General features: G+C 41.2%; 1 protein-coding gene across 1 annotated transcript; it reads left to right on the top strand.

Moving 5' to 3' along the window:
• The first annotated feature begins 960 nt into the window (after positions 1–960).
• LOC136790822 (uncharacterized) lies at positions 961–11,543 on the top strand. The gene is made up of 3 exons (XM_066996757.1): positions 961–3,437; positions 7,445–7,542; positions 11,410–11,543. Exon 1 carries the CDS (start codon positions 1,364–1,366, stop codon positions 2,933–2,935), a length of 1,572 nt encoding a protein of 523 aa, XP_066852858.1. The 5' UTR covers positions 961–1,363; the 3' UTR covers positions 2,936–3,437; positions 7,445–7,542; positions 11,410–11,543.
• Positions 11,544–11,875: the final 332 nt, after the last annotated feature.

Here is an 11,875-nt window from a genome sequence, read left to right as displayed (position 1 = left end):
CCGTATTGTGACTGGCCCGGATGCTCCGTGCATCCTTGGCATAGACTATCTTAGAAGAGGATATTTCAAGGACCCAAAAGGGTTCCGCTGGGCTTTTGGCATAGCTGCCTTGGAGACAGAGGACATTAAACAGTTGTCTACCTTGCCTGGTCTCTCAGAGGACCCTTCTGTTGTGGGGTTGCTGAGGGTTGAAGAACAGCAAGTGCCGATCGCTACCACAACTGTGCACCGGCGGCAATATCGCACCAACCGAGACTCCCTGAGTCCCATCCATAAGCTAATTCGTCAACTGGAGAGCCAAGGAGTGATCAGCAAGACTCATTCACCTTTTAATAGTCCCATATGGCCAGTGCGAAAGTCTAATGGTGAGTGGAGACTAACAGTGGACTACCGTGGCCTGAACGAAGTCACGCCACCACTGAGTGCTGCAGTGCCGGACATGCTAGAACTCCAGTATGAACTGGAATCAAAGGCAGCCAAGTGGTATGCCACAATTGATATCGCTAATGCATTTTTCTCCATCCCTCTAGCAGCACAGTGCAGGCCACAGTTTGCTTTCACTTGGAGGGGAGTCCAATATACTTGGAATCGGCTGCCCCAGGGGTGGAAACACAGCCCTACCATTTGCCATGGACTGATCCAGTCTGCGCTGGAGCAGGGGGAAGCTCCTGAACACCTGCGGTACATCGATGACATCATTGTGTGGGGTGACACTGCAGAAGAAGTTTTCGAGAAAGGGAAGAAAATAGTCCAAATCCTTCTGAAGGCCGGTTTTGCCATAAAAGAGAATAAAGTTAAAGGACCTGCACGAGAGATCCAGTTTTTAGGAATAAAATGGCAAGATGGACATCGTCAAATCCCAATGGATGTGATCAACAAAATAACAGCTATGTCTCCACCAACTAGCAAAAAAGAAACACAAACTTTCCTAGGTGTCGTGGGGTTTTGGAGAATGCATATTCCAAATTACAGTCTGATTGTAAACCCGCTCTACCAAGTAACCCGTAAGAAGAATGCTTTCGAATGGGGCCCTGAGCAACGACAAGCCTTTGAACAAATTAAGCAGGAAATAGTTCATGCAGTAGCCCTCGGGCCAGTCCGAACAGGACCAGATGTAAAGAATGTGCTCTACACCGCAGCCGGGGAGAATGGTCCCACCTGGAGCCTCTGGCAGAAAGAACCTGGGGAAACTCGAGGTCGACCCCTGGGGTTTTGGAGTCGGGGATACAGAGGATCTGAAGCCCGCTATACTCCAACTGAAAAGGAGATATTGGCAGCATATGAAGGAGTTCGATCTGCTTCGGAAGTGGTCGGTACTGAAGCGCAGCTCCTCCTGGCACCCCGACTGCCGGTCCTAGGCTGGATGTTCAAAGGAAGGGTCCCCTCTACACATCATGCAACTGATGCTACATGGAGCAAGTGGGTTGCACTGATTACTCAGCGGGCTCGAATAGGAAACCCCAGTCGCCCAGGAATCTTGGAGGTGATTATGGACTGGCCAGAGGGCAAATACTTTGGGATATCATCAGAGGAGGAGGTGGTTCGTGCTGAAGAAGCCCCACTGTACAACAAGCTACCGGAAAATGAGAAGAAATATGCCTTGTTCACTGACGGGTCCTGTCGTATAGTGGGAAAGCATCGGAGATGGAAAGCTGCTGTATGGAGTCCTACACGACGAGTTGCAGAAGCTGCTGAGGGAGAAGGTGAATCGAGTCAGTTTGCAGAAGTGAAAGCCATTCAGCTGGCTTTAGATATTGCTGAACGAGAAAAGTGGCCAGATCTCTATCTCTATACTGATTCATGGATGGTAGCAAATGCCCTGTGGGGGTGGTTACGGCAATGGAAGCAGAACAACTGGCAGCGCAGGGGCAAGCCCATCTGGGCTGCGGCATTGTGGCAAGATATTGCTGCCCGGGTAGAGAACCTGGTTGTAAAGGTACGCCATGTAGATGCTCATGTGCCCAAGAATCGGGCTACTGAAGAACATCAAAACAACCAGCAGGTGGATCAGGCTGCTAAGATTGAAGTGGCTCAGGTGGACCTGGACTGGCAACATAAAGGTGAATTATTTATAGCCCGATGGGCCCATGACACCTCAGGCCATCAAGGTAGAGATGCAACCTACAGATGGGCTCGCGATCGAGGGGTGGACCTGACCATGGACACTATAGCACAGGTTATTCATGACTGTGAAACATGTGCCGCAATCAAGCAAGCCAAACGGTCAAAACCTCTTTGGGATGGAGGACGATGGCTGAAATATAAATATGGAGAGGCCTGGCAGATTGATTACATCACACTCCCTCAAACCCGCAACGGCAAGCGCCACGTACTTACAATGGTGGACGCAACCACCGGATGGCTGGAAACATATCCGGTGCCCCATGCCACCGCCCGGAACACTATCCTGGGCCTTGAAAAGCAAGTCCTATGGCGACATGGCACCCCAGAGAGAATTGAGTCAGACAACGGGACTCATTTCCGAAACAACCTTATAGACGCTTGGGCCAAAGAACATGGTATTGAGTGGGTGTATCACATCCCCTATCATGCACCAGCCTCTGGAAAAGTTGAACGATACAATGGACTGTTGAAGACTACACTGAAAGCAATGGGTGCTGGGACATTCAAAAACTGGGATACACATTTGGCAAAGGCCACCTGGTTAGTCAATACCAGGGGATCTGCCAACCGAGCTGGACCTGCCCAATCAAACCTGTTACGCACTGTAGAAGGGGATAAAGTTCCTGTAGTGCACGTAAGAAACATGCTGGGTAAAACAGTCTGGGCTACTCCTGCCTCAGGAAAAGGCAAACCCATTCGTGGAATTGCTTTTGCTCAGGGACCTGGATGCGCTTGGTGGGTAATGCAAAAGAATGGGGAGGTCCGGTGTGTACCTCAAGGGGATTTGATACTGGGTGAGAATAGCCCATGAGTTGAATTGTAGTATGTTAATTATTATATAATACTGTATGTCATCACTACCATGATTGCTATATATCATAGATGAAAATGGTGATTAATCAGAATATATTGGAAAGAGTGTAACCTGAGCATGACATAAATGGTATGGAATAAGGGGTGGATATCTGTCCTGGTTCCAGTTAGGACAGAGTTACTTTTCCCTCATAGTAGCTGGTAGGGTGCTATGTTTTGGATTAGGATGAGAAGAGCGCTGATAACATGCTGATGTTTGAATTGTTGCAGAGCAGTGTTTACACCAGGCCAAGGACTTTTCGGCTTCTCGCTCTGTCCTGCCAGCGAGCAGGCTGGGGGTGCAGCAGGAGCTGGGAGGGGACAGACCCAGGACAGCTGACCCAAACTGGCCAAAGGGGTATTCCATACCATCTGGCGTCATGCTAAACAATATATAGGGATGGCTGGCCGGGGTGGGGGGCCGGCTGCTTGGGGATAGGCTGGGCATCGGTCAGCGGGTGGTGAGCAATTGCATTGTGCATCACTTGTTTCTTACACATTATTATTAATACTATTATCATTACCACTATTATTATTATTGTTATTAATATATTCCTGTCTTAATAAACTGTCTCTATCTCAACTCACCGGCTTCACTTTCCCGTTTCTCTCCCCCATCCCAGAGAGGGAGGGGGGAGGGTGAGCGAAAGGCTGTGTGGTGTTTAGCTGCCGGCCGGGTTAAACCACAACCAATGAGTAGAGGGATATACTTTTCACTATGGCATGGGTTGGTCACCTGCACAAAGCTTGAAATTTTAACACGCTTTTTTTTAATGACATACTTTATGTGTTTATAAATATATATATTTAAATAGAAATTTGAAAGTGTTAAATACAGTTCCAATAATCAAATCAGAAATACTAGTTACCTAATCAAGAAGAAGGGTTAATTTTTGTGTAGGCTGCCACTTGTTGCTTCTCATGACAACTGAATAAAAACTGGATTAATTTCTGAATGCTGATGAGTTCTGTCTTCTCCTTTTTTTCAACTTCATTGTCTATATAGCCATATTTATGCACTTTCTTTTCCCCTCCAAGATGTGCCACAGTCATTTTTCCAAACTACTTTCTGAATTCTGTCAAAGACTACCAAAGGCCTGACCTTATTTAGTCCCTAGCTAGCTGGCAGGTTCAGTTGTATCTATGACATCCCTTAGAGATGTAAGCTGCTCCTCAGGATCTCCAGTGCAGGAGATGAACATTTTGGCTCTCACCTTGGAAAAGGATTTTGCTGTTGTCTAATCATCCTTGTGAACTGCAAACCCACTACTTTGTATATGCACCACAAATTAGAGAACAGATTGTTTGCTATTTCTTTCCACAACCCGTGAAGACCAAAGCTCCTCAAGACTTAAGACCCCCACCTGCTCCCTTCTCTTATTTTCACTCGATTAAGTCACCTCCCAATACATTCGGCATTTCTAGACCAGTGATGTCTTCTCAACCTCTGGTCATTCTTACTGCTCTCCTCTCAGCTTTCCCTTTTTTGTCCATCTTTTCCAGAGTGCTCAAGCTAAATCAGGATGCCGCCTTCTGTAGCTGAAAACCTACCTACACAGAGCCACCCAAAATGTTCTCCTGATAATGTTGGTTTATGTTCACCTGTGATTCATTATAACTCTCAGGAGATTTTCAAGACAGTTTGTTAAATGATCCCATATTTCTTGTTTTATGTGAAACAGACTCAGGGGCAAGTTCTAATTTGAAATAAAAGCACTTATTTTGTAATATTGCAGTAGAAAACTCTCCCTCCTTCATCCAATACACCTATGCATATAAGCTTTCCAGGTTTTTTGTTTGTGCCCCACTAAGCACATTATTTCTTTTCAGAAACTTGTTTTAGAGCAAAGTTTAGACTTTAAACCTACAAATGGCAATTCAAATGGAGAGTTTTCAATCTGACTACCTACTCTACAGGCTATTTCAGAAAAGGACAGTATTGTTTCTGAAAAGTACTTTGATGACATATTCACTACAGTTCACACTCATGTTCTTCAGTTTTTATTCAAACGTAAAAAGTCATACAAATGTTATATAGCTCTACAGTTCAGTAAAATCTTAATTTGCTTCAGATTCACCTGAGTGTATATTAAAGTTAATTTAAAAACTAAGTCAGAAAATTCTACCTGAGGAAATTATCTCATCTGAATATATGCACAAAGCACTAATTGAATTGACTACATGAACACAGCTTTTCCAAAGAGCTTCCACCTTACTCAGCATACAGGTTATCTGACATCACAGTCATTTTTAAAAGATAAAGTGTGAAATGAGTTGTTTGAGTTCAAAAATACTCACTGAATTATCAGAACATGGCATTTTGGTACGCTTCAGAAATAGGGTCAGAAAGGAAACGTCCTTAGCTTCTCTTTCAACCCTTTTTTCGTTATGCAAAACCAATTTCTACCTAATTAAATTGCTTTTTTAAATTTCCTAATTTATTAAACTGCTAAGTCCTTGAGCCATAGGAATGTTCCCCTACCTTCTTTTTCAGAGACTGCCCTCCTATGTTACTTTTAAGTTATTTATAAATACATCTCTCCTGCAGTCTCTACCAGCAGGGCACCTTCACATGTTAGAATTTAATGAGGCTCAGGCACAAGTCATGAGTCCCTGAAGAAAAGTATTACCTGATCTGCTTCATTTATTTCTACCAATAATCATACCATTACCTACAGCTTCTGTTTTTAATTAGTGGTATCTAATGATTAACACTGGCCAATTTGCATCCAATTATGTCCCCTGAAAAATTAGAAGTGGATGAAAAGGCTGAATGCAATTAATCATTGTGCAATGCGAATTTGCTTAAATTTCAAGGATGAATGTGTTGTACTTTCCTAAATAAGATTTCATTGAAAACATACACTGTCTGGTTATGAAGCAAAAACATGACACTTCCCATGACAGTAAGAAATCTGGATATTAAACACTACAGCATTACCAAATACATCCACGCATATCCTTCTAATAATGATGAAAAATGATGCAGCTGCTATCTGATTACACTGTGATTCACATGCTACAAAAACAATTAAAAACAATAAGCAAGATAACATTTTATGACATACAGATAGATTTTAGTCCTGTCTGAGACAAAAGTTGGTTTTAGTATGTGGTCTGTAGAATATAATTGCCTCATCTTTTCTTTCATTCTTAGGAAGTTTAGCCTTGGAAAATATTCTGTTCCTCCTTCAAAGCAAATAATGCTACTTAGTTATGGGATTTGGGGGACTACCATAACATCTTTAAAAAAAACTTACAATCATAGGAAATATTTACCACAACCTCCCCACCATTCTCACCCACCCCCACCCCCCCAAAAATCTTTTAATGAAGAATTCTTTTCCTTCTTTCTCAAGCCCTTGTCTCTCTGATAAACTTGAAATAGACCTCATATAAATATAAAAAGACTAAATACCACTGCTGAGACTTCTTTTCCATCATGGTGAAATTATTCTGTCCCTCAGAGATAATTAAATTAACTTCACAATTATTTTAAAGGTTAGTTCTCATATCACAACTTACAGGTATAACACAGGGCAGCAGCCTTCTAAGCTTTACTTACAAAACTAGATTACACTACATTAATCCACTCCTTTATCCTGAATTATTCAAATCGAAGCACAGTTCAACATATTGTGAAGACTCTTAAAATACAGTAATACTGATTCAAATCTTCTGGAAGAAGCAAACAATTAAAATAGACTTTAAGACAAGTGAGGATCTCAAGTGACACTCAATATACATTTTCTGACTTTCAACATGCAGAAAGCCAAGCCCCTGACTTACACCATTTTATTTTTTTTTCATTGCCTGAGGGTGTGTGTGGGGGGGGTTATTTCAGCAGAAGCTTGTTGTTTGGCACACCATCTATCAGTTTCTACTGCATTTCTCACCTTTACCATAACTTCCCTCTTGTTCTTCCTCTGTTTCAAACACTTTTTCCCGTTCTCAGCCCTCCTGTCAGGAGTTTTGTGTTCTTCATAATACCTAGACCATTATGTTCTTCCCTTTATTATTGTACTCTTCCAACCCACCTTCTGTTTAGGACGCAGATCAACTTTTAACCTATCAACATGTTGCACTGCTCGTTGGGATGAAGGGCAGAATTTAGAGAGGAGGAAATATGTTGCCGATGTTAACTGGTTGTTTGCACATGCTTGGAAGCATCATTACACTTCTGCTTGGCAACTCGATTTTTTTTTTCAGTTAGGTTCTTGTATTCATTATGCCAAACATTACACAAATTATTTGTTTCACAAATATTTGGTCCTTGTTATCTCTGTTCTCACTCCACACAAAATCATCCAAAAAGCTCCAAGAAACTATTTTAAGAAGTGCTGTGCATGGGACTCATTTACAGTAGCTGTACTGACAAACATTGCAACAATACTTCAATTCTAATCGTCTGCAAGGAGACAAAAACTAAGATCTAAAGAATAAACTGAATTCATTTTTTTCCCCTCAGGCTCATCAAGTTTCAGTTAGGATGGACTCGTATATTATTGGGTTACACTTCATGAAAAAAGCTGAAATGACCACCAGCAGACTTACAGACAGTTTCAGGTATAACAGACTACTACTATTTTTATTTTTTTTAAGTAGGAAGTTCTTAATCTCTCTTCCTAAAACTGGATAAATTCCTAGTGTCATAGACAATAATTACTAGCCCTAAAATATCTGAAAGAAAAACTCTGCACATTTATCTTAATTCACTTCTCAATGAATTTGACAGCTGCAGACTTTTCTAACCCAACTGATCAGCTGAGGCCAGGTGAGGCTCTCTACCACGCCTTTGGAAGTGCAGTTACCTAACTTAAAGTTGAATGTGTTAATTCCTTTAACTTCCCTATTCACTACCAGTTAGAAAAATACACAAGTGAGTACCAAAAATGTATTTTATGAGCAAAGGTAGGAGCTACTGCAGGATAACAGCAAAAGCTGTGACAAATTAATGAAGTTTAAAGATTGCAAGCAAAACATTTCTACAAGGAAATAAGCACCTCCACCCTCATAGAAACAAATCACAGTCTATATCACAGCAATGTATTACCATATTGCAGTAAACTTACTTCAGTAAGAATCATTACACAAAATCTTGATGAATTATGTGATTTCTTCACAGCCCCTCCTCCTTTGAACAGCACAGCAATGCTATGCACTGTGGTTTGTTGGAAGAATCTGATTTTTTTAGGGCTTGCCATATATATAGTGGGATTGTTTTCCCCGTTTATGTTTTGTTGGTACTGGAGTTCATACACTAGCCAGGTCTATCTGCAGTCTTTGTTTCTGCATGGATATTTAGTCCAGCAACCAGTTTTGGTCACGATTTGATCATATTGAACACAAATCATGACAAGATTTTGACTCTCAGACAGAGATGAAAGACGCATAGACTAAATGTGTGACTTCAAACAGGATCACAGTGTTACTCTAAGGCATCTCATTTCCTTGCATTCCTTTAAAGATGATCACTTGAAGAATGACTTTTGTGATCCTAGTATTCTGCATTTCAGTCATTTAACACCATCTTGCTGGGGCCTCCCTATAAATTTAACCAGTCTGGCTTTATTTGAGATACTTACCTTTCCTCTAATACTCTCCCTACTGTATATATTCTCTTTCATTTCTGATAACATCAGTGACCTTCCTGCCACCTAAGTGCATACATCTTTGACATCTCTGACCCAGTCTCCTCAGACATCCAGAAAATGAATATCCAAGTACTCATTAGATATCTAAAACTCACATTTTTAGTATACAAACCCAACTCTCTTTTGACTTATCTCTTTAGAGTTCAAACTAATCTTAGTTTCCCCAGCCCTCCCTGTTCTAACAACCATTCCATTTGCATTAACACCACTGTTCCCCTTTCTGGGTACACAAAGTTCAAAACTTGTTCTCAGTTTTCAAGGCTCTTCTGAACTCTTCATATTGTCTCTCTCCTATTGCACTGCCCACTGTGCCAAAATATTTAACAGTCTTGGTTCCTTACTTGCCAATTTGGCCCACAACTCTTATGCCTCTTGTATTCAGAAACAACAGTTTCTTCTATGCAACCCACCTTCGTGCTTTTACCACAGTGCTGAGTTAGCCATATAAAATGATATGGCTAAATGGACTGGCACCACAAAAGCAGTGTTTTAACTCTTTCCTACACCATTACCTTCTGCCTTTTTTGTGGTGATAATCAGTAGAACTGATGCATACAGAATACGGAAGGGAGGCTACAAGAATCAATTCAATTGACTGGACAGGAACATTCTCCTCTTAGTCATTCACACTGATTGTCAAGCATTTCATTCCTTGTCTTTTACTGACATGCTCAATGGTTCCTTAGATAAACTAAGCTAATACAGCTGTCCTGAACTTCTCAGAGACACTTAAGAAAGCTAGAGACTTCTAGTCCTATAAGATAGTCTAAGTATAAGCAGCCAAATGAGCTACAAGAAAGATATAATTATACCATACAACATTGACAAACCACCTATGTGCATATAGAATCAGAAACAAATTTTCATGCCCCTGTTGGACATTGCATATCTGACTATCATCTCAAAAATAACTTTTGTAAAATATTACATTGGAATAAATTTGACATTTCAGGAAGGACTGCCTCTCCTTCCAGCTTTTCAAAACATGATTTTCTGCTTGCAATTAAACTCTAGGTGAAACCACACCTGTATCATGTGAAATATTTGGATTTTTTGGATTATCTGGATTATTTGAAAGAGAAAAGGGATTTAAATATTTAAAAGTCTTATTTAATCAGTAGAATGAGGTCTCTAATCAGTCGATCAAGGGAAGAAGTTCATGTGCAAGGTATTTGTGCTATGTAAGCTTTTGCTATCCATTCTCAATAGCTGATCTGCCAAAGCAAGCAAACTGTGGTACCACACGTTCATTCAAGGGGAAGAGATTTGAATATGGCAATGCAGCTATGGGTATTCCCCATATTTTGTACTGAAACTTCCACTCTTTAAAACTCTTTATTAGGCCCTGAAATTAAAACATATGCCTCAACCACATCTATACCCACAGCTGACTTGAGGATAGGGAACAGAGGGGCAGGACTGTGCAAGTAACTTGGTTTTTGGCAAATTTCTTAACCAGATTTAGACAGATTCATCTATTTTCCTAAAAACGTCAAGTTTCCTACTGTGAGAACTTGACTATTGATTTTCCATGAGTATTTGATGTCATGATGAATTTGCCTAGAATAAAAATTTAGCACAAGGAGTCAGCGTACCCTGGATTATAAAACCATTTAAGTCACTTTATCACCATGACCTTGCCTGTCGTAGGCAAATTAATACTGCAGGCATTAGGTTAAACAAACCAAGGCCATTTTATTACTGTGAGAGGGCAAGCTTCCTTGAGCTACTTTAAACAAAGGCAGCTCTTCCTGCTCTATGTTTGTTCTCTTTGTAAAGAATTTGACTGCAAACTCCTAACTCCAGCACTGCAGTTGCACACAGTTTTTGTGCATAAGCAATAACAAATTAGCACAGGAGCAACACACTACTGCATACACTTGTCTGTTTTGTGAAGTAAGAAGAGAGGGATGGGGGCAGATGTCACCTTCACAGAAAGTTGTGGAGTAGCTGAAACCAAAGCAATAAAAAGTAGTCGTATATTGCTGATATAAGCCAATATTGAGGCACTGGCCTCCAGGGCAGAAAGTAAACGGGAAAGGATTGTGCTGAGGTATATTTTGGAGTCAGCACTTCCTGAGGCTTCTTATGAACAGCACAGCATTTCATGTGCTTGGGTCTGTATTTAAAGTCAATGCCCAGCCTGCAGGCAGCAGGAGTGGCTTTGCCAATGTAAATGCACTTTCTGAAAGGCTTACCAGTTGTGTTTTGTTTTTGTTTTTATGGCAATGCAGCTATGGGTAGCTTACATAGCCAAATGGAGGTTACATAGCCAAATGGAGGTGCGGACCTTTGGACATCAAATACCCAGAAGTGGTACCCAGCAGAGCTCAGACCACAGCCTCTGAATGCTACCTCCACTTTGGCCCTGCCCTGGGCACCAGAGGGTTCCTATCCTGCCTCCCAGCCCCTCGCCACCCAAGCCCTGAAAGGAAGAAATACCTCAGAGTTGCCAGGCTGAGGGTAGAGGTTTGTCAGAATGTCTTGGCCTGTAACTCAAAGGATTTAAGATGAAAGAAGTCTGTAACGATTGCCTTTACTTTAAATTAATACAGACAATTACCTCATAGGAACACTCCAGCGAGACAGAGGTGGATATCAGCTGAACCCTGGGTATTCCCTTGGCACTGACAAAACAGATGCACAATTGAGCAGAGTCTATATGATGATTGCAAATGACATAAACCACCCAGTTAATTAAACTTGCTACTCTAATATTAATCAAAAGCAGTCTGTTCATTGACCTAAATGTAGTTCTCCTTTTTTTTTCTTCTTTTAGTATCTTAGGAATTATGAACCGTAAGTAGTAACTTGATGACTGAAAGCTGCATTTGCACAGAACCTGCTTCCCCCCAATACTGCTGTGGATCCTCAGATGGAGAGGTCTTCAAATGCCACCTAAGAGCTTTCTTCACAAGATACGGGGTTTGGGAATGTCTCTGATCTATGTAGAATAGCTAATCTATGTAAGACATAGCAAAACCACCAATTATCAGAACAAATCTGTGTTTTGTGTAATGCAATTTAAGACTGTGTTCTTATACGATATTCTGTCTAGAGATGGGTTTAAACGATCAAAGCTCTTAAAAATTATCTTTACAGTTTCATATATTACTTCATTAATTATTTCAGTTATTTTCCACTCTGTTGGAAATCTGAGTGTTGGTCACCAGGCCCAGGGCCTGATTCACCTTCAGTGCAGCCTCTCTAATTACACCAAGGATCATTTTGGTCCAGGTTTACTT

The sequence above is a fragment of the Anser cygnoides genome, chromosome 4, assembly GCF_040182565.1.
Source record: "Anser cygnoides isolate HZ-2024a breed goose chromosome 4, Taihu_goose_T2T_genome, whole genome shotgun sequence".
NCBI lineage: Eukaryota > Metazoa > Chordata > Aves > Anseriformes > Anatidae > Anser > Anser cygnoides.
Note: the sequence above shows the minus strand (reverse complement) of the source record. Positions and strands in the feature narration are given on the sequence as shown.